Source organism: Corapipo altera, unplaced genomic scaffold (assembly GCF_003945725.1).
Source record: "Corapipo altera isolate COAL_440 unplaced genomic scaffold, ASM394572v1 0, whole genome shotgun sequence".
Lineage (NCBI taxonomy): Eukaryota > Metazoa > Chordata > Aves > Passeriformes > Pipridae > Corapipo > Corapipo altera.
This window is the reverse complement of record NW_020884872.1, coordinates 35,078,164-35,099,090: the sequence shown is the minus strand read 5'-3', so window position 1 is coordinate 35,099,090 and position 20,927 is coordinate 35,078,164. Positions and strand designations below refer to the sequence as shown.

The following is a 20,927-nucleotide window of genomic DNA, read 5'->3' as shown; positions in this document are numbered from 1 at the left end:
TGGTTGTCTTGAAATTTTATTTTTTTTATCCATCCAGTTTGTTGAATTTGAAAGGGCTCTGACAACAGTCAAAGTAAAATTCAGGAAAAAAAATCTTGCAACTATTTCTTCCCCTTATAGTATATCATTTCCAGTTTTCTAACAATTATTATTTATGATGTTTAAGTCAAATATATATCACTGTACTTTTTTAACTACCTTTGATATAATTATGATATGATGTTATTAAAAGTTGAAAGTTTATACCAGGATGCAAAGTAAAGCTTGAGTGTCATCCCTTTAACCATTAGCACCATAGAAATTGTTATTTATGAGCCAGCCAACTTCGGATGAACAGAATTTCAGCTGAGATATTGTGCAACCAATATACTGACAATGTAGACTACTTCAATGACCCCTAACTGACATGTATTTTTGCAGGCTATTTAAGAATTTACTACTATGCATTTAATCTCATTTAAAAAAAAAGAAAAATCAAACTACAGAAATAAAATCCCAATATCATGACAAGAAAAATGTGGGGAATTGGAATGTGAGATGTGAATTAATGAGATGTGACTTAAGAAAACAGGCCCATCTCATGTTATTTTCAAAGTCATAGGAATCAAAACAGTTAAGATTAGGAAAGCAACAGAATCACATCCATTAAGGAATAAGTAGGCATGCTGCAGACTTGCTGCTGCTGAACAACTATATGTTTACAGGAGCACACAAACATATATCGCCATCTGCTACTAATCCAGCCTCCCGTTCATGGACAGAAAAATCAAGGTGAAAAAAAAAACCAAAATGAAACAACTAAGTGTTTTTTTGAATACCAGTTTCAGAAAAACAATTGTGAGTTGAATGAACTAGAGAGACAAAGAAAACTTCTTATTTACGAAGAATAACCCAGTTGGAAGAGTCCTCACAAGACACCAGGCATTAAGAAAAGTGATATTTCATTAATATCTCCTTTACTGTAGGCTACAACAGTGCATTAGCCCATATGTCTAACCCACACTATCTCCTGTTTATACATGAAGAGCACCCAATAAAATTGTTGTATGGCAAATAAAATTACCCTCTAAATCAGGCTATGAATAACTCCAAGCACATGACAGAAGTAGTTTTGTTTTGTTTTAAACACAAGCTGTCCTCTTTAAATACTGTCTGCCACACAGCAATAGCCTACGCTGCTTAACTTTCTTCATCCTAAAAATACTTGGGGCTATACCACAGTTTAATGTGGAAAAATTCCAGGTAAAGCTTGATAAGTTTTTTCTCCCCAAGTCATGTTTCAATGTAGGAAACCTCAGCCCTGTGGTTGATGGCAGCATGCAGCCCATAACACCCCTCAGACCTGCCTGTGGTCCCGGGATTTCAGGATGATGTCCATAAAAGCACAGAATGGTACCTGAAGCATAGCACTTGCAAATTCTGGAGTCACATACAAGATTTTCCCTTCTCACATGTTGGTGACAACAGTTGTGTGCTAGAAGCCACTACAACACTACATTATGTGTAATTAGTTCAACTTTTTTTTTATATGAAGACAAGACGTATAAACTTGGGCAGGGCCTTTAACAGCTACACTTTTCCATGAAATACAATAAACAAAATACTGTTGTGCTAATTCAAGAGATCCTAAACATTATAATTATGTATGTCTGTAGAAATAATTATAAGTCTAACCTTTTAATTCTGCTCAGCAGGTAATGCTAAATTTCTCAAAAGCAATTAAATAAAATTAAAAAAAAAAATTAAAGTAACTAGTCAGTCACAAATAATAATCCCTGGCACAGTGTAAACAACCTGTAACTCTGCATCATCTGATAAGTACATGACTTCATATGTCTTTTCCATTTCTTTTATTTCCATTACATTAATGTACATTCTTTGCAAAACATTGTATAAGCCACACAGTACCATTTTACATACTAACCATTTGACGTGTCCAATCACAGCTCCTTCTACTACACTCATACACCTATATAAAAAACCTTTCAGTTACAGATTTCACATCAGTAATTTTTCTCTCATAATCTAATTAATTAAGATCTAGTTGTTACTGTAAAAAGTACACCTCCCCGAAGCATGAGTTCACATTGATGACTAGTTTTATAGTCTTCAAAACCTGTTTGAATTATGTTAACAACAATGCTTTTAAAACAGAGAACTTTCTCAGAAGTGCACAAGGATCACAAAGAAACAGGGCTAATCAGCAGATCAAATGCCATGTGAGTAAGAGGACACTGCAGCTGCTGCCATCTCCACACAGCGCTGCACTGGGCCACAGCACCAAGAGGTAGAATGCACCTACCTGTGCTAACATGTGAAGGTCACCTACCCAGAAAGACACAGGCTATCAAGGGTCCCCAGGTTAGTCAAAGGGAGATGATTCTTCCCCATTTCTCTGTTGACCCTAAAACATCTAACTTAACCTAGAAGCTTATACGCAGAAGACACACCAATGAGTTTCACTCTTTAAGAGTGCTTAGAATAAATGAGAACTAGATAAAAATCAGAAAAATCCTACAAAAGTAAAAGCAAGTCCACTATTGTGAATATTAGAAAGTAATTCTAAGATACTCAAAGATATGTTTTTCTTCTTTTAAAGGACTTTTAATTTCTTTCATTAATTTCCCAATTTGCACAAGTATTCTCTGCCCCACCCTCACATCCTTTTTGATGGAGGAAAAAGAAATAAAATTTTCTTCTTCCCTCCTATCCTGCTTTTTTTTCTCCACTAACACCTATGGTGATCCCTTTTATGCACAATGTAACAGCATTTTGAAACAGAATTCCCAAGTTATTTCACTATGTATATCTCTACCAAAATTGGTGACATATTAAGACCAAAATGTTTAAAGTCCTGCATCATCACTGCAGAATTTTTATTCTAATATTCAGTGATGTTACAGATAACTGTGTCAAACCTGTTATCATATTAGCATGACTGTCAAGATCCTTTCTTTCAAAGTTGTTTACTTTGAAAGAAAGTACTTTTTCTTGTTTGTTAAGGCAAATTCGCTGAGATAAGTCAAATTTAAATACCCAAATTCACAAAACAATCCCCCATAAGTATTCTTAATAAAATGGTGTCTCATCAGTAGATTTTTTCTGGAACAACCCTCACAGATTTATTGGTTCCCACACACAGCTATTGTTTAAAATATCTTCAAAAGGCCTGTTTACTAAAACAAGTGCCAATTGTGTTTTCAGTTGCACTCAAATTGCCTTTAATATGGGGCTATCAACCTGAGTTAGAAGGAAGCCTTTATCAGCTGCAGTTTGAAGTATTGTAAACGAATTTATATAAAGCACTGGAAGGTTTACACCATACCATCCCCATTTCTTCCTCTGACTACACAACTCAGAATATGCAAGTAAAGCTATCAATCTTTTAAAAAGCAACAGTATCCTATAGCAACAATATAAAAGGTTAACATACATTACCAGTCTGTCTTAAGAGTTTTAAACCACTCTTCCTTACACTAGTTATAAAGCTGAGCATCTTCCTATAAACAGACAAACACAGAACATCCACTAGTGATCTCAGATGAAGTCTAAAGTTCCTCTAATCCTAATCATATTTAAATTAAAAAGTTTTGTTGCAGACTCCAATGAGGACAGGATTTCATCTCCTCACTGTTTTCTCATATTGAAGTCTACATCATGGTTGCCCTTGAAAGCATTAATTTGGTTTCTGGAACAAGTTTTTTATTTAAATAGCTTTATAGTGTCTTTTATAAGTACTTCAGGAATAATCTCAGTCTGGGAAATAAACTCAATTTCCAAAATAGTCTCATTTTCCAGCATGTTTCCCACTCATGACTGTTTCTGCAGAATGCTATGGGGAGGAACAGGGAAGAGTGATAAACACATGAGAGATCATACTGAGAGCGTACCATTCATTATTCTTTAGAAGGCACTGTTGGAGAACAATGAAGATGAGACATAAGTAACAATAAAGATGAGGCACACTTAAAAGTTAAAAAAAAAAAAAAAAAGAGTCTGTATCTGTTAATCTCCTCCAAGATTCTATGAGGATCCATAATAACCTCTGGCATCAGGTAAACTGTTAATATAGCCAAGTATTCAAGAATTGCGTTTATAGAAGATACATATATCATGATGGCCTTTACAGTACACTCTATCTTAATGTAAAAATGCATCCAATTTCTTTTTGATATGTTCAAAAGCATCTTTCCCCATATAGTCCATGCGCCCTTCCTCCCATTTTCTCCGCTCATCTTCTGGACTCGGTTTTGCTGGTTTAAGGTGAATAGACAGCTCTGAAACAGAATCTGCAACCTCGTTCTGTGGGAAGAAGCAGAACAGTGGGAGAACAGTCATTTGGTTGTTCTCATTTCAGTGTTGTGATGTTAAGCCTTAATTGTCAAACTTCTGCATTGTACACTCCCAGTTCAAACAATAAAACAAACTATTCAAACATCCATTCCTCCATTCCTGTTTTGATAATGTGAGATCATTTTCCCATGCTTTTACTACTTTCCATAGCATCTTTGAACATACCAAACACTTATTTTACTGATCTTTACTCAAACCTTGGTATACTCAGCAACAACACAATAAAAATTTTACAAATATGGCCTGTTTAGAGTAGAATAACTCCTACAATAAATTGTAACCATTTATCTGTGCAAATCTTGTTTTCAGTTGGCTTGCACGTGAACATACATTTCTAGAATTTTTGGTCATTTGTTTTATCTGAACACCAGTGAGATCAGTATTATTTAGCAGATGTGAGACACATGGCTCGCACAAATTAATTCAAAAGATTGACACTATTCTTTATACCAGTAGCTAGTTCATTTTGAATGAGAGTCCAAAACTTGACCTTGAACCGGAATTCACAATTATCATAGGTGCACAAATGCAAGACATTATTAGCAATAATTTCAACCACATAAAAGATAAATTGTGTCCATGCTTGACCAATGCCAGTAAAAAGGGAACATCCCAACAATTATAATCTGTAATAAAGGTGAAATATAACAAGGACTAATCAAGGCAGCCACTGAAAACCTGCTTTCAGTACTACTCGAAGAGGCTTAAAGGCAAACCACTCATCTCATGTTATAAACAAAATTGAAATCAATTAGAATGACCTTCTACTGAAGCCCTCACAAATTCAATATACAAGTGTTTCAGAACATAACTTAATGGGCAGGAATCAGTGGCTTAAACTGCCTAAATGACCTGGAATATTCATTATATCTGCCAGTTTTGGGCAGACAAGGCACACGACTTGTGCAAGACAAGGTAAGGTATTTCAAACAGCCAACATGACACTATGTGCTTAGGTACTGCATCCTTCCATATGTATCCCCACCTGCAACCAACATCACTCTAAACATGAGTATATGCTCTGAAGAGCATGCTTGTTCCCTATATATGCAAACATGCAATACGCATTTGTATTTAATTTTTGAGCAGCAAAAATGCATGAAGATTCCTTTCTTTGTCATTAGCAAGTCTTATCAACAGCTCTGGATGCAATTAACAAGAAGACTGGAATGATCATGTTTTTCGAAATGAAGAATTTTAGCCAGGACCCAAAAACCTCTGGCTGCAGGGGAGCTACAGGTGTTTTTCTCAGTCTTAAAGTATTTCACCACAGTGCTTCACAATCATACAAAAGGCCTCATTAGGAAAATGGCTGTGTTGTGTACCTTACAAGGCCTTGACACCCTGTCAAGGCCATCAACACCAAGTCTGTTCCTATTCTCACACCACCCGCATGTGCAAGTGCCCATAAATGCAGTGCAAGATCACAAAGGAAAGCCTAGTCGGTCAGGCTACTGTAGATTCCCTTTCCACTTGCTTGGAAATATCACTTCAGCAGATTAAAAACAAACAAACAAACAAACAAAAAACTCCACAATCAAACAAAACGGAACAAACAAACAAAAAACCCGAACAGTTTTGCTTGTATTAGTACTGGAGAACTAAAATTAACACCATGCATTGATTACTTGGGGGTTAGCACACGAAATACCCATTTAAAAACTCCACGTTTTGAAAAGAACACTAGAAAGGGATCATACCCCAGTATTGGAAGCAGTTAAGAAATTACATAGCTAAAAGATTAAAGAATTTATTTGCACATTGTATCATAATTAGTTGAGATTTCCCGAAAATTATGTTAGCAGCTAAGACATGCATGCAATCACCAACAGATGTACAAAGCACAAAGCTACATGTACCAGTTCTGAGGTTTCCTGAAATGCAGGATGGGACACAGGTTGTTCTGAAGGTCTGTCAGGCTCAGAGAGATGGACGCTAGAATCGCTTGGTTCAACTTCATGTACAGGTTGCTAAAATACAGCCACTGAGGTTTTATTAGGAGCATATTTTTTTATTCATACAATACAATAGCTTTCAGTCTTGGGGTAGGGGAAAGTAGTGATGGGAGGAAAAGCAAGGAAGCACATTATGACCAAGGACAAAATTCATCTCACCTAGCTTAAGCTATCAAAATGGCATTGAATCAAAATTCTTACTGTAATTAATCTAGGACAAATACCTCCATAGGGCAGTTCATCTCATCCTAAGATAGGTTCAAAGTGTCTGTCATTCTTCAGTGACTACAGATACAGCCTCAGAAGTGAGCTTACAGTAGACACCTACCATTCTTGAGGTCAAACCTCAACAAGAAAAATTTCATTTTAGGGTAACAGCTTCCTCTATGATGCATAAGCTTTTTTTTATATGTATGAAATAAGAACAGAACAATATATTCCAAAACAGAGGCAAAATAGATTGCCCAAAAAATATTGTCCCAAATATTTGCCTTTGACAAATACTGAAACATAAATGAGTAGGCAGACCCCATTCTGAAATCTTTTCCCCAAAAACAATCCCACAAGACTACTGAAGCAAAGCAACAAAAAGTGGAATGATGGTATTCCTAAGTAAGAAGAGAATCAGGCTATTTCTTTCTAATTAATATGGTCTTCTGATAAACAATCCTAGTAATTGAAATAATAACAGAAATTTAAATTTTAATGAAACTACTTTAAGTGAACATTATAATTTTTTTTACCCCAAACAAACACCTTGATAATGTGTTCCTATTTGGTTTGAGCTTTCCCAATGGAGTCAGATGCATGAGGCACACAAGAAAATACATTCTTTGCAAATAAATTATTTTAAAGTTATAGAGCCGGAAGGCTCACAATTTCCCTTAAGCCCCTGGAAAGGGAAAGGGAGACTACAGTTTTACTTTATGGAGTAACTATAGTCTAAAGAGATGAAGCACTGAACATATTAAAAGTTGTCTTCATCTTACTAGAGAGCAGTCCACAAGTTACAATAGCAGATGACATTAGAACACTAATTTTATTTTCTCCCAATTGTACCTTGCATAGCACGGTTTATCAGACAAGGTGTAATGACTTATACCTGCAGAAGCATTCTGTTATTATGTCCAACTTAATTCCTGCTTACAATAAGGGGACCTGGTCCAACAGAAATACTCAAATACAAGAAAAGTGACAAAAGACAGGAAGACTGAAATGTTTATTAGTGGATTCTTTCAATACTCTCCTTGTTGCCCAATTCACAGACATTTTGGGAACAGTTTTCTGGATCAACACTTGAGGGGAAAAAAAAGTTCTACAGAGGAGTGATAGAAAGGATTCTAGTTTTAAATATATTAATTCACAAGACTATTAATATTCAAAATATTACTTTGGTAACAGGTTTTTTATATTACATTTTATTAAGTACCTAACAACTTTGAATAAGTGACCTCTTCCGAAAATACAATGCAATCTCTTTCAACCTCCAGACACCTCAAGCATGCATGACTTAGGATTAAACAAAATAAATACCCTTTAGACTATTTTTGATGCCAGCAAGAACATCCAAGAGCTACAGCTAAATTGAAGATAAAATCTCCCAGATCAGAAGCATAATGAAAGAATATCCTTTTAGTATATAATTTTACTTTGTTAGTGCAAATAGTAATATACAACATACTTACAGCTTCAAAAGTGAGTTCCTCAGGTGAACACCCTGTGGGATTTATTTCATTTGCCTGCTCTGGAAGCTCAGGCATTTGCTGCGAATTGGCCACACAAGGACTGACCTTCTTCAGTGTAATTTCAACTCCATTGAAAGTGTGCTAACAACAACAAGAACATCACACCACTAAAATACAATTTTTCAGAACAGTAATATCTTATTTACAACAGCTGCACTTCCTTAGAGGGATTTCAGCATGAAAGGAATAAGTTAATGCAAAAAAAAGTGGGCAGTCCTAGATTCAGAGCACGTTGTAGTTTAGATTTTTGCACTCATGAGCATGCAAGCATAATCAGGAGGTAAATCTAACAGGTATTTCCACCTTCATGTTACCATATCTAAAGTATTTCTTTAATGCACAATGTCTTAAAAATAAAGCATGTTAAAATATAAGATCAAAAAATACCCTTGCTCTGCCTTCCAATTTGTCATGATGTTAACAAACCAAATTATTCCCTGATGGTAATTGTTCAACTGATCCTATGGGACTATGCAATTAGTTCAAGGATGGTAATAATTTAACATTACAAAAAATTAAGAAACATTTACATATGCATAAATGTGATCTAATTTGTCATGTCTGGATACAAAATTAAAAATCGTACTTCTATACATTACTTTATGCTGCTGGTCCCAAAAAAATCATCTATTTATCAACAGATTTTTTTATTCTATTCATGAAAAGCATAGATTTCTGCATTTTCTCCAAAGAAGAATAAAAGCATAGAGTTCAGTAAATGTTTCGTGACATACGAGTACTGTGTATAAAATCCTAAGTGCAATTAACTCTGCTTTTGCATTCCTGATTTATTTGTTATGACCATCACGAAACAATTTATAATGCAGTTCTGAAAAGGTGAAATTTTATTATGATTCAAGGATTAGTTTGATGGTCTATATCAACTTATCTTCAAGAAAAACAAAAGTCTGCTTGTTTCAGAGCCAGATTATCATCTTCTTCAGCTAATTTGTCTTTAATTTGCAGAATCTATGCACATACATTCCCATAGAAACGGTTTATAAATTAAGAAGAGGGCTGCCGTAAATCTTTAGGAGGAGTTTTTAGTACTATTGACTTTTCCAAACTTCTACTTTGGATGCTTCTACAAGTAATCAGTGCTACTACCAATCAATAGACCACCTGTATTGGGATTACACGGCAAGGTTTTGGTACCGGGGTGTGGGGGGAAGTGGTAGGTCCACGAAGCCCCCAGGACCCCTGAAACTTGAGGAGCTTGAAATATTGCAGGGTGTGAGGCCTTTCCCACGAAGAACAGTGAGGCTAATTAAACATTCCCATGGACACAGCCTTGAGTTTTAGGGAGTTATCTAGAAAAGGATAACAGTACAAGGACGAGGTTGTTGATTGTGTGCAGGTGTTAAATTCCTAGGTGTTTTTGTGAAAATATATTTACATTATGTCTGTGGGAAAGTAGGGGCCAGCGAGCTCCATAAAGCCTCTTGTCTTTTGATGAGATACCTCTTGTCTCATCACTCTGTTCATGTGTGTGTGTGTGTCTTCTTTTCTTCACGGATTAGCCCACCACATTATGTAATTTCTTCCTCTAACAAACATAAAATTTTCAGAATTTTTGTTTTTGATTTCAACATATTCCAACTAACTCCTTATCAGTTACCTTGCATTCCTTGGATTCTGATTCTTCCACCTTTTGAAGTTTTTCTAACAAAGGCAGTATACTGGCACTGTATATATTCCACCAGAGGGCAAGAAATGACAGTTGATGAAAAGATCCAGAGGTTGTGTCATCCTGCATAACTCTCCTTGTCTGAAGGTTGTATTTGTAATTCCAGGGCTTTGTTGCTCCCAAGAAGTGAACAACTTTGGCATCTCTACCAAAACTGTAGAGATCAAACATACATTAAATATTTTTTTAGCATATATAAACTCCTAAAGAAACACACTCTCACAGGTGAGATAATTGGACATTTTGCAGCAGTAACACATTCAAGATGAGTATATATTTTAATTTTTTTTCTATCTTATTAGTTTAAGTCATCTCATTTAAAATACAAAATGTTGCATTGCCATTTGCTTCCAGCTGCTCATTCTAGTAGAAAAGCTCATGAAGGAAACTGACAGGCTCATGCAGTACCATTTCCAGTCCTCCTGCATGCTCTGTTCACAAACAAATACCACTTCAAATATTAAATCAACATAATTGGTTATTACTGATTTCATATTAAAAATTACTACTAATTATATTGACCTAATTTCACCTCCCAGTAAGAGTGTATTGTGCAACTGGAACAGAAATTCATAACACCTTAAATCCAACTTTCTTTTTACCTGAAAATTTTTCAACTGCATTATCTGAATTCATATAATTAGTAGCACAAATTTTGTTTCACAGAAGAACCTAAGAAGTGGTTCAAAAAATTTAAACAACAACTCCAACTGTTTCTCATAGAAATTACTCGAAATGAAAGGAACAAGTTTAAAAGTAGAGCTGTCAGAACCTAATGCCAAAGTAATTACATCTTTTCAAACATGAAAGAAGCTTCTCTGAAAGAACATGAGACAGTGTAGAGAACTCTGGGACTCTCCCTGTGTCCAGATGCAAGACATTCATATTGCATTTAAGCTTCTATTGCATGGCTTTTACGTAAGATCATTTGTTACTACTGTAATTTATCATCAACAGAATATGCCACTGTTACTCTCTTACAGAAGGATGTTTGTTAACAAATTACAGAGGTTTACAGTCAGTCAGAAGTGTTACTACTTACTGATTGAAAGCAGGAACATAGGTGTATACAGCACTGCTGCTTAAGTTATAGAGGAAAGGTAAGTGTTTGCCAATATCTGCTGTTGCCCAGTTGCTGAAGAAGCTATTCAACAATCCTTGATCACCTCCTAAAGAATACATAAAACAGTATTACCAGAATTATGTATTATGTGTACACTCAAATTTATATCAAAATTTCACATCCAAGCATGGGAATGAGACTGGTGTGTTCGTGGGACAGCAACTTGGGCTTGAAAATATGGCCATGTGAGCAGGTACAAGCGAATAATACCTGATTCACTCCGATGCAAGTTCAGTGCAAATGAAGTTCTATTGTAATATATGAAGAAAGGAGTAGGGTTTGGTCTCCCCCAGAGCAGAAGACTGAAGATCAGCTGTATTTCTCTCTCCTAAGCCAGACAGCAAAATTAAAACTTACTGAGCAAGATTCAGATCCAGTGTCCCTTCATTGCCCTTTTCTGGGAAGCACAGTCCACATTAAATCAACAGGTCTTAAATACAGCATAAGAGGCAAAGTTCTGCACCTTTAATTCTTTGTGGGGCAGAATTACATAAAGCACAGAGAACTCCTGCTTTCCTCTTTTCTGTCTGATAGCATGGAAACTATGACTTGCACTTCATTCCTTATGCCTTGCCCCTTACCATCAAAGCTGCCATGTTCAGCAGCAAACTGGAGCAGTAGGTTGTAAGTTTTCAAAGAGGGCCGGAACACAAATACTCCACTATTAAAGCAGTCAGGCCAGCCAGAATCGGGAGCTGCTGAAAACTCTTCTCGATCAAACAATTCATCAACATTGCAAAGCACCTTAAGAGAGAGCAGGAAAAGAAAGAAAATGTTAGAAGAAATGTTTATCTAAAACGTGAATTGCTAAATTAGTACCAATGCAGTAAATTGCTAATTTGGTCTAGTATATCACTTGCAGGGCATAAAAGTATTGGCAATGAAAATTGTGCTAGGGGTCAGAACCCCTATTTTTTTATATAATAAGGCAACATTGATTGTGGTTCTCCAAGATTTTACTGATAAAAGCGCAGAGCCTGTGATATTATTTCATGAACCTTGGAGACCATCCAGAAGGTCCTTTTAAATATTATAACATACTCTGAAAATACACAGTTTCCTTCTGTCTTAGCTCACCTTTCGTAGTTCATTATTCTCAGTAACTGCAACAGACCTGAATGAAAACTCTGAATCTAAATAATTTGGGCTAGCAACAGGCTGACTAAAGGGGTAGTAGAAAAAACGTATCTTGCTACCAGTTTTCTAATGTAAGTTAAGTTCTTGGTTTTTTAATCTTCACACAGAAGTGAGAAAATCAATCAGGTTAAGGCCCAGATCACATTTAAAGTTGATGGAAAGACAGCTGTGCAGTCACTGAAAGTCAAGACCCCACCTATAACAGTGAAAACTAGAAGAAAATTTTTTTAGGAGAAAGATTACTTAATTGAATTTAAAACAAAGACAAAAATTTGCCTTCCTCCTTTAACTTTAATGTAAATCAGGAAATCATAAGCCTCTCTCCTCAAGAAGAATAACTTAATTTGGTTTCTGATTCAAATACTATTCTACTAAATTAAAATGTATCCCAGACTTTCAAAGTGAGCTGTGAAAGTGCAAGGGAAGGCTGACATGATTGTCAAAATTATGGCCATTTTTTATCTCTATACTTCTAAAAGCTTTAAGAAAAAAAGTAATTAATGTTTCTGGGAATTTTTTTTTTCCATTTTAAAACCAGCCTGCCTTCCTGATCAGAATACTTAGAAACAAAAGTATATGAGAGAGATCTATTTTAAACATCTATCAGAAGCCTCTGTGCACAGAGTGAGTTTGTGATCTTTTTGATGACAATCCTGAGGCTACTTTCCGTAAGAACTAATTTATTTTTATGCAGCCAGTAAAACTGTGAGCAGCAAATCTGGTCACTTCATAGGTCGATAGGCTGCCTGACAAGGAATTATCCCACACTGAGGAGACAGACCCACATGTTTCCACAGCTCCCACTCTACTCACCAAAGTGTCTGCATCCATGAATACACATTTGCTGAATTGAGTAAGAGTCCAACAATGAAGCTTAGTAAAGGTTACACCCAGTTCTGGCCTCTGCATTAGAGCCAAATGGACTGAGTCAGCACTGTCAAGCACATCCACCTGGATTACTTCATCAAATACACTGCGGAGGACTGACCTACCAGAGTGAGCAGTGGAGAGAAAGAAGGGCACTTAGACCTAAGTTCATCAGAGTTCACTTCAGGCATGAAAACAGTGACACACAGCACCATGTTAATAATGCCAATAACCAAGGCTAGATTGATTGGTTAGAATAAGAAGTCAGAAGTGCAAAGTCCTTGCAAATAGTCTGCTGAAGCGACAGCTATCAGTCAGACCACAAACCATTCATTGCCTCTTCCACTGTGGGGGCCAGCACATCTCAAAAGCAACAGCTGCTGTATGAAGGAGAAAACAATCCTTATTTAAGTCATTTGATCTCCTGTATAAACACAAACAGAAATTAAAGCAGCTTTCATCCTGCACAATTGATTCTAAAGAACAGCATCGTACTTTGTTCTCTCTACATTGAACAGGATAGGACATGCATTGCCAGCACAGTCATTTGCACCTATTATGCCCAAGTAAACACAGCTTCAAAACTACACATTTTCAAACAGACAATATATACTTGCTCATTACTACAAATCATCTCAAACGAGACTTTTAGGAAGACACTTTTTTTCTATGCATGTCTTTCATGGGAATTTTATAGGTAACACTGAAGTAGGCAATTTTCCAACAAGAAAAAAAGTCTTTTAAACACAGGTTATTTATTTGCATTACACTATTAACTGCAAAGTCCTGGATATCACACAAACACAGAAAGAGAAAAGCCTGTGCTGTTTGAAATCTAGATTTCAGGGACATTAGCTTTTGCTGGCCTGATCTTCAAGGGACAGGAGTCAACCGAGAAAGATCTAAGAGTGGGTACAGATTTTTAGAAGGATAGTTCAGGGAGGTACTTTTTAAAAAAATGCTATCTTTGATTAAAAATATATATTATAAAGGTTTTTCTTCCCACTGAATGGGGATGAAAAAAACCCTGGGGATTTAGTATTGACCCATGTGTCAAATGGATACAGTATTCCCTCAGTAAGGTGACAGTGTTCTGACATAACAAAATCCATACATTAAAAAGTCTGTAAAAACAGATTTTTGTGCATCCAGTCACAGAAAAATGTGAAAACATGTTCCTTGAGCCAGATGCCTTGCAAATATATTCACATGGCATAAAGAAATCAAGAGCTTGCACACTGCCTAAGCCATAACAGAACTAAGAGCTTAAGTAGCTATGGCACAGTATGTTCCTTTTAACAAGTGACACAGTCCTCCAAATAACAGGGCTTGAGTTCGACAGACCTAATCAGATTGGTGTAAATACAATTCTGTAGTGCTATAGAAACATAACCCAAATTGGAAAGTGATTTTGAAAAAAAGAAGCAAGAAGAAATTAATTTCTCATCATGATAGCTGTGCACCAATATTTTAAGATTACTCATCTGAAACCTAGCCCCTTAGGTTTTTAGAGAGTTCTGATGTTACAGGTGGTTAATATCTTGCTCTTTCTAAAAGAGAAACACTTGGGAGGGGGGGAAAAAACAACAAACCAAAACAACAAACCAACAGCAGTGCCTTTATTTCAGCTCAAAAGCACGACATTCGAACCTTAGTTCCAAAATTTTCAGCTTAAGTTCTCAATTATGGGCTTAAGACAACTACTAGCCACAAGCTCTACTCCTGTAAGTGAATTCTTATTATGCTTGAAATCTTATCATGGATGTTATTTGGGACTCCTGTCAGAAATCATTAGCCAACAGGGAAGCCTACTAAAATCTTTGATGCTGTTGTTTGTTCTTCCATAATATCAAATCTCAAAAAATACATGAATACTTACCTCATCCCACTGGAAATCTCTGGTGTAATTAGAACTGTCAATTTTCTAGATGTCTTATGGTTCCTCAATGACTGTCCGAGAACCAGAGCGCCTTGACAGTACACATCATCGGCAGCAAGGGTCACAAAGGCTTGATCTGTTACTGCAAGCAAACATTCAGAAGGTTCATTTTACAGCTTTAACATAAGCTGTTTTGGCAGATTCCCTCCTCCTCTAGCTAAACAACAGGCTATGGCTTTATAACAACCTGCAGTTTCTGTGATAAACTCTTTTCTCTTCCAAACTCCCCCAGAAGACACAATCGAATAGAAAATCCAGCGAACGTGACTGCACTATGTATGTTTCTCAATTGTGTTATTTTTGATTACCTGATTTACATAATGACAGGTATGAAGTTTTTGGACTAGCCTTAAACAAATAATTCTCTAAGTCTTATTGTCTAAACATAGTGTCAACCAAGAAAAGCCAAAATTGTAAATATTTAGGTTTGAGATTTATCTAACATACTATAATACAACCAAAAAGGAAAACATTCCTGTTTATACAGTGCCAAAAGCTAAGGAAAAGAACAAGATGATGAGTACTAGCCAGAAATATTCTTCTTTCCGTAACATCACTAACAGACATTATTCTTTGCTCTGTCCTCTTTGTACTGGAGTAACTGGTGCACTGGCTGAGCAAGTGCAGAGGAATTGCTACCAAGATTGGTACACCTCCCAGAAGCTGAGGATCCTTACCTCAAGTAACGCCAAGAAAAATAGGAGTGCTCCCCATTGCCAAGAAACACATGGGAAAAAAGTTACAATTAAAAAAAGAAGGAAAGATACACTTCTGCACAACAGGAGACACAATGTATTTTGTAGAGATACCAGGCCTGTGGCAGTGTCATTAGGGGCTGCTTCTTCAGCTCTGCCCTCTGACAGAACCACCACTATCAGAGTTCTCCTGGGATGAGCCAGAACCAATGACTCAGCAAGGTGAACAGCCTTCTTGGAGTAGAAGGATGACCTCAGCATTCTAGGCTGCAAAATTAACTAGAACAAGACAAGCAGGTCACACAGATGAGGGGAATCCACTGAGCTCTACAGAGTTTCATAAACACTCGCACTGAAATACTTGCACTGAAATACTTGTTTAAAACCACTGTCATCCTAAGGCACAAGCAATTATGTTAAATAAATCAAAACAACCAAACAATAGCAACATAAAACCCCTGTCATACAGTTTCCAGGGTCTGTGAGAGACACCAGGAAAGAATCTCAGAGAACTAGTTGCAGAGAACCCAAAAAATGACCTCATGGCTGCCTCAGCCAGAGGCTGCCAAAATTAATGAGCTCAGACCTCTAGCGTAACATCAAGGTATGCAATAAAGTATGGTTGGTGCTTGTGAGTATTAAACTCTCTGATACTAAGTATCTTTATTTTTCATGTCCTCCAAATCTAGAGCAAAGCACAGACTCACTGGTGTGTAGTCTTTGCTCCCCCCTTTTTGCCCCTACCTCTCACTCATCTCCAGCCAGACCCAAATTCAAATCAAGCATTATATACGTTATGTTTGCTGACATTGCAACACATCTCTGCACCTTAGGAGAATCCTCGTAGTGTCAAACTTGGACAAAAAGACTGAATCGCCCACCCAAATTTAAAATAGTGTGCAGACCTCACAGCTAAGTAAACTCCAATAATATTTCTAATGACAATTTCCAGAAGAAGCAAATGAAAAAATGAGCTTTCAAAACTCCTGTTATTGTAACAGTTCAAACAAGTTATGGGTGTTCCAGTAAACAATGAATGAGGAGTTACTTTAAAAGGACAGTTGTGCAAGTAAACTGCTCCTACTGCAATTTTCCAAAAGGTTAAAGGAATAAATATAAGCATCCATAAAAATCAATATAAACCAAAAAGACACTGGAGGCTACTTAAACAATAAAATTACTCTGAAAAGACAAAAAGTCAACAAAGAAAAGCCCTTTTGTGTTGGGCAACAAGCATCTTCAGCCAAAGAAAGGTAATAAAACAACTACTGAGAGGAATGTGGGAGGTAGGTTAATACAAAAAGCAAACTGTGAAATGAGTGGGAGTTTAAATCTTAAAATACGGTTTTAAATAACAACCACGAAGCTGAACACAATCTTTGCATTGCTTTTGCAAATACTTTTAGCTACAGAAACTGAATCTCTACTTAAGTAATACATATAAAACCACACAAGCTAATCATCAAATAGTTCAGCAAGCTGGTATGGCAAATTACCACATCCTAGACATGCTTTCATGCCCTGTACTTCTGGAGCAAAAGCTGTGGTCATAACCACAAGGAAGTAAACTTCCAAACAAATACCGCTTCTAAGGAAGTCTTTCTGATACCTCACAAAGAAACCAAGTGTCTGTTTTGAGAGTCAGATGTGGGATACATGTTATGGCCTTCTTAATACAGTGAATGATTAATTAAACAGATAATCAAACTATTGGCTGAAACAATTCTACATTAAAATATTTCTGGTGCAAAGAGAGAAGCATGTTCTAGCTATTTTAAAATCCTTCAGGGGCATCACTAATCCATTAAGGAACCACAGGGGGTTTGAAATCAAAATATTTTATCATTACTACTTCTTTCATCTAACCCCTGCTTTCAAGGAAAAAGTGTCACTTGACTTGCCTTATTTATAAATTTCCTTGGAATATTGTCCTCATAAGTAAACATTTTATTTTTATTACTGAAAACTAAGGATCAGGCTTTCATATAAACTTATGAAAGTAAACTGTCCCCATTTAACTGAAATCAGGACAACGCTGCATTAATTCTAATGTACACAGGGTTTCACTTGCTGACTTTAAGCTGCAAAAGAAGATTTGATCTTTTAAGTTTGAAATCCAAAGGTGTAAGTATTTAGAATTCATTACCACTGTTTGTTTTTTTTTAATTGTCAAGAACACCACTATGCATAACTTCCAATTCTTTGTGCTGAATGACAGTAGGGTTTTTTATGGACAACACCTAGTGTGAAGAATATTAAGTTTTCAAGCAAATTGTTTTCAAGTTGTGGATCCTTATTGCTAATACCACTATCAGAGAATTATGAGAAAAGTAAATGTATGATTAGAATCCTATTAAAACCCTATCATATGAATTTATAAATCTGCTCATTTCTCTTATATGGATTGCTACACAGCATATGATGATGCAAATTAAGAAATCATTATTATCAGTAGTGGCTTCTCGGTTTTATTACCTGTCAATAGTTTCTTAGAACAAAACAAGGATTTTCAAGAAAGTAACTTGGTGAGTTATTTTAGAACCTGCTCTGAAGCTACAGATAGCCACACAGAACAGGGTGATCTTTCTTATGTGGAACTTGTTACATCTTTTTTAGCCAAGATCGCCAACTTCTTATGCTACTTACTCATGGCAATAGTACCTCAGACACTGCCAAAGGCAAAATTCTTTAACCGGCATGAAAACCAACTCTAGGGCATCTAAAAGCCTTACTTCGAATATGGACAGAGCAAGCAGACAAGGTGATGCTCACTTTGATGTTCAAAGAAAAAGAGAAAAGGAAATTAACAAACACTAGGTACCCATTTTGAGAATCAGGACTGACTGATAATAACAACCACTGAGTGACCCAGATGCACCTACCAGCTTCAAGACAAGTTTAAATATGGTAGGAAGGTTTTTTCCATAATCCACGAGACAGAACTTTTTAAATGTATTTTCATATTTCTTCTGATAGACAGAGAAAGGATAAATGTGCTTTAACTGTTGCTCCTAGAGGAACAACTCAAATTTACCAAACTGCCCAGTCCAAAATTGCAACAGGAGACCAGACACTCCTATGCTATGATTTTTCTACAAGTATATTCTAAATAACACATTGTCATCTCATGCATAAAAATAAGAGCAGATAAGTCAATAGCCAAACGCCTCCAACAGGCTAGTTAGGTGTGTGCTGCCATTCATACTAACCAACATTGTACAATTGCTTTCTTAAATCCCTCCCCAATACCATCTGTTGCTCTTTTGTCACCTTCCCCCTACTACTTCCGAGACAATCTACAGGATGAGCAGGCTACAGTCTGGACCTGTGCCCACTGAGCCCAAAGCACCTTTCTGAAATCCCAAGCGACAATGACATAACACAGCCCCAGCTCACAGCACGTTCCCTAACAATGATTTTGTTACTCCCCTCCCACACATAAGTCTCTATGAATCCTCCCCCAGAAGCATGTCTCAGTGAAAATGTGTTAGACTACCACAAAGACAAAGCAAGCAACAGGCCTTGTCACTTCTCTGACCTAACACAACCACGTCTTGGAACAGAAAACTGCTCCAGCTGACACCCACAACGTTACAAGCGGTCAAGAAGTATTTTGTTACAAGTAGGTAAATGAATAATGCTATCAGACAATAACCTGTGTCAGACCCCCATCAGAAATTATTATGCAAGTTTTCAGCAAAGAGGTAACTCTTGCCCTAGTAAAAAAATTACAGCTTCCTCAAGTTGGGTCCAGTAGTAGAAACATTTACATTAGTAATGAAGATAAATAAGCAACACTTTACACAGACCTTTTCATAACAATATAAATTGATATTCAATGGAATGCAATATTTCTCTTGGCCTAATGAAGTTCCGCCTGATCCAAAAGCAGATCTGCTCTTATCTTTTATTAAAACAATACCGAATTTTAGTAGACAGGATTATGACTGTTGTGTTGGAAGAGGACTTGATTCCAATTCTTTGTAGCTTTTACTATGTTACATTCTGCTTCAAGAGTCTGCAATTTTGTTATTTAAAATAGTAAACGACCCTCATAAAAACTGAAATGCAACATTGGGATCCATCAGGCTGAATGCCTGACATCCTTCAAATTGTTCAGTAAACCAAACTTTGGGAGAGCTGCTGCTCAACCTTTCCCGTGGTTTTCAGAGCATGTTCAAGAAACAAAACGGCACCTTTACCCACCACATCTGGTTATCCCTAAAATCAGTACCTCACGGCTTTAAGGATAATCGAATAAGACCAATACCGCTGTTTTGTAAGAAGGGGCATGAGAAAGGTTTCTCTGAATCTGCCTTAGACTGAGGGAGCCAACCCCAGGCTGTCACCCTGCGGATCCACCAGGAAATCGCACAGAGACCCGGGCAGGCCAACCTGTACGTACAAGCAGAACACATAAAGGAGCTCAACTATTTCGCTCCAGCACCCAGACAGCAGTTAAAATTTCAATCTGAAGGTGCTAATTACAGCACAGGATAATAAGCACCGCTGATAAGGAAACCGCTGAGACCCTCCCCCGCATCGGGGTGTGAGAAGGACGAAAGCCCCGGGGGGCACCAGCCTGCGCTGCCGAGCGGCCCTTCCCGCCCGAGAGGCTGCTGAGCGCAAGAGGGGCTGCGGAACGCCGGTCCCAGCCGGGGGTACTCACCAGACATCCTGGTAGGCCCCGGGCCAGCCGGGCACGGCTCGGGCCGGGCGCCCACCTCCACCGCCGCCTCACCTGCTGGCGGCGGGCCCGCTAAATCGCCAAATGGGATTAGCCTCTTTCCTGCTGAAGACAGCGGCAGGTGAATTACATTCGCTAGGACTCCTGCGCAGCGGCAGAAAAACGGCATTAGCGGCAGAGACCGTCGGGGGGACGGTGTTGGCACGACCCACCCCGCCCGCGTTCCCGGCGCTGGCAGTACTGCAGGACAGGCATCCTCCTTTTGCCCGCTCCTCTTCCCTGCCGTGCGCCCCCGCGCCGCCCCGCTCCCGAGCAGGGCACAGTCCGGAGCTGGAACCCCGCACCCACCGACACGGCCCCCGCACCTGCCCGCGGCGCCCTCGCCCGCCGGCGGCGACGGCACCGCCAGTGGGCGCGGCGCTCCCGCTCCCGCTCCATTGGCGGCCCGCGGCAGCGCCCACCCCGAGCCCGGGGGAGGCCCTGTCCTCCCCTCCCCTGCCCTTCTTCCTCTGCCAGCACGGCCCGGCACGGCCCCGGCGCGCTGCTCTGAGCGGCTCCGGGTTTCAGGCGCTGCAAGAGAGCCTCCTCAACCGCGCATATGGCTGTGGAGGAACGGAGAAGAAGGAAGACAGACTGTGGGAGACTCTGCCGTGCAGCCCTTGGAGGGAAACAAGAAACCCTGTGGTGGTGAAAATGGCAGAGTGTGGAACGAGGTCTTAAAGTACGATGACTCCAGCGT

The 20,927-nt window shown here is 38.1% G+C and overlaps 1 protein-coding gene across 5 annotated transcripts; it reads right to left on the bottom strand.

The window, feature by feature from the left end:
- Positions 1-1,837: 1,837 nt before the first annotated feature.
- On the bottom strand, positions 1,838-20,584 carry GYG2 (glycogenin 2). Of its 5 annotated transcripts, XM_027643728.1 has the most exons (10): positions 20,554-20,584; positions 20,171-20,332; positions 14,747-14,888; positions 12,814-12,988; positions 11,445-11,607; positions 10,783-10,909; positions 9,672-9,894; positions 7,994-8,134; positions 6,213-6,323; positions 1,838-4,302 (listed from the first exon to the last, which is right to left on the bottom strand). In XM_027643728.1, the coding sequence occupies exons 2-10, from the start codon at positions 20,175-20,177 to the stop codon at positions 4,141-4,143; spliced, it is 1,251 nt and encodes a 416-aa protein (XP_027499529.1). In that variant the 5' UTR covers positions 20,178-20,332; positions 20,554-20,584; the 3' UTR covers positions 1,838-4,140. The 5 variants fall into 5 exon arrangements, with proteins under 5 accessions (XP_027499529.1, XP_027499536.1, XP_027499507.1 ...); XM_027643735.1 differs by lacking the exon at positions 20,171-20,332 and having other exon boundaries at positions 20,554-20,572; XM_027643706.1 differs by lacking the exon at positions 20,554-20,584 and having other exon boundaries at positions 20,171-20,525.
- Between the last annotated feature and the right edge of the window lie 343 nt (positions 20,585-20,927).

Bases quoted from the DNA above. Each gene is read 5' to 3' on its own strand.
- GYG2 (XM_027643706.1), bottom strand. From the start codon at position 20,357: ATGCCGTTTTTCTGCCGCTGCGCAGGAGTCCTAGCGAATGTAATTCAC. The intron at 12,989-14,746 runs GTAAGTATTCAT...TCACTCTGGTAG, and splicing joins GAGATTTCCAGTGGGATGAG to GTCAGTCCTCCGCAGTGTAT. The intron at 9,895-10,782 runs GTAAGTAGTAAC...TGATCTCTACAG, and splicing joins TATGTTCCTGCTTTCAATCA to TTTTGGTAGAGATGCCAAAG.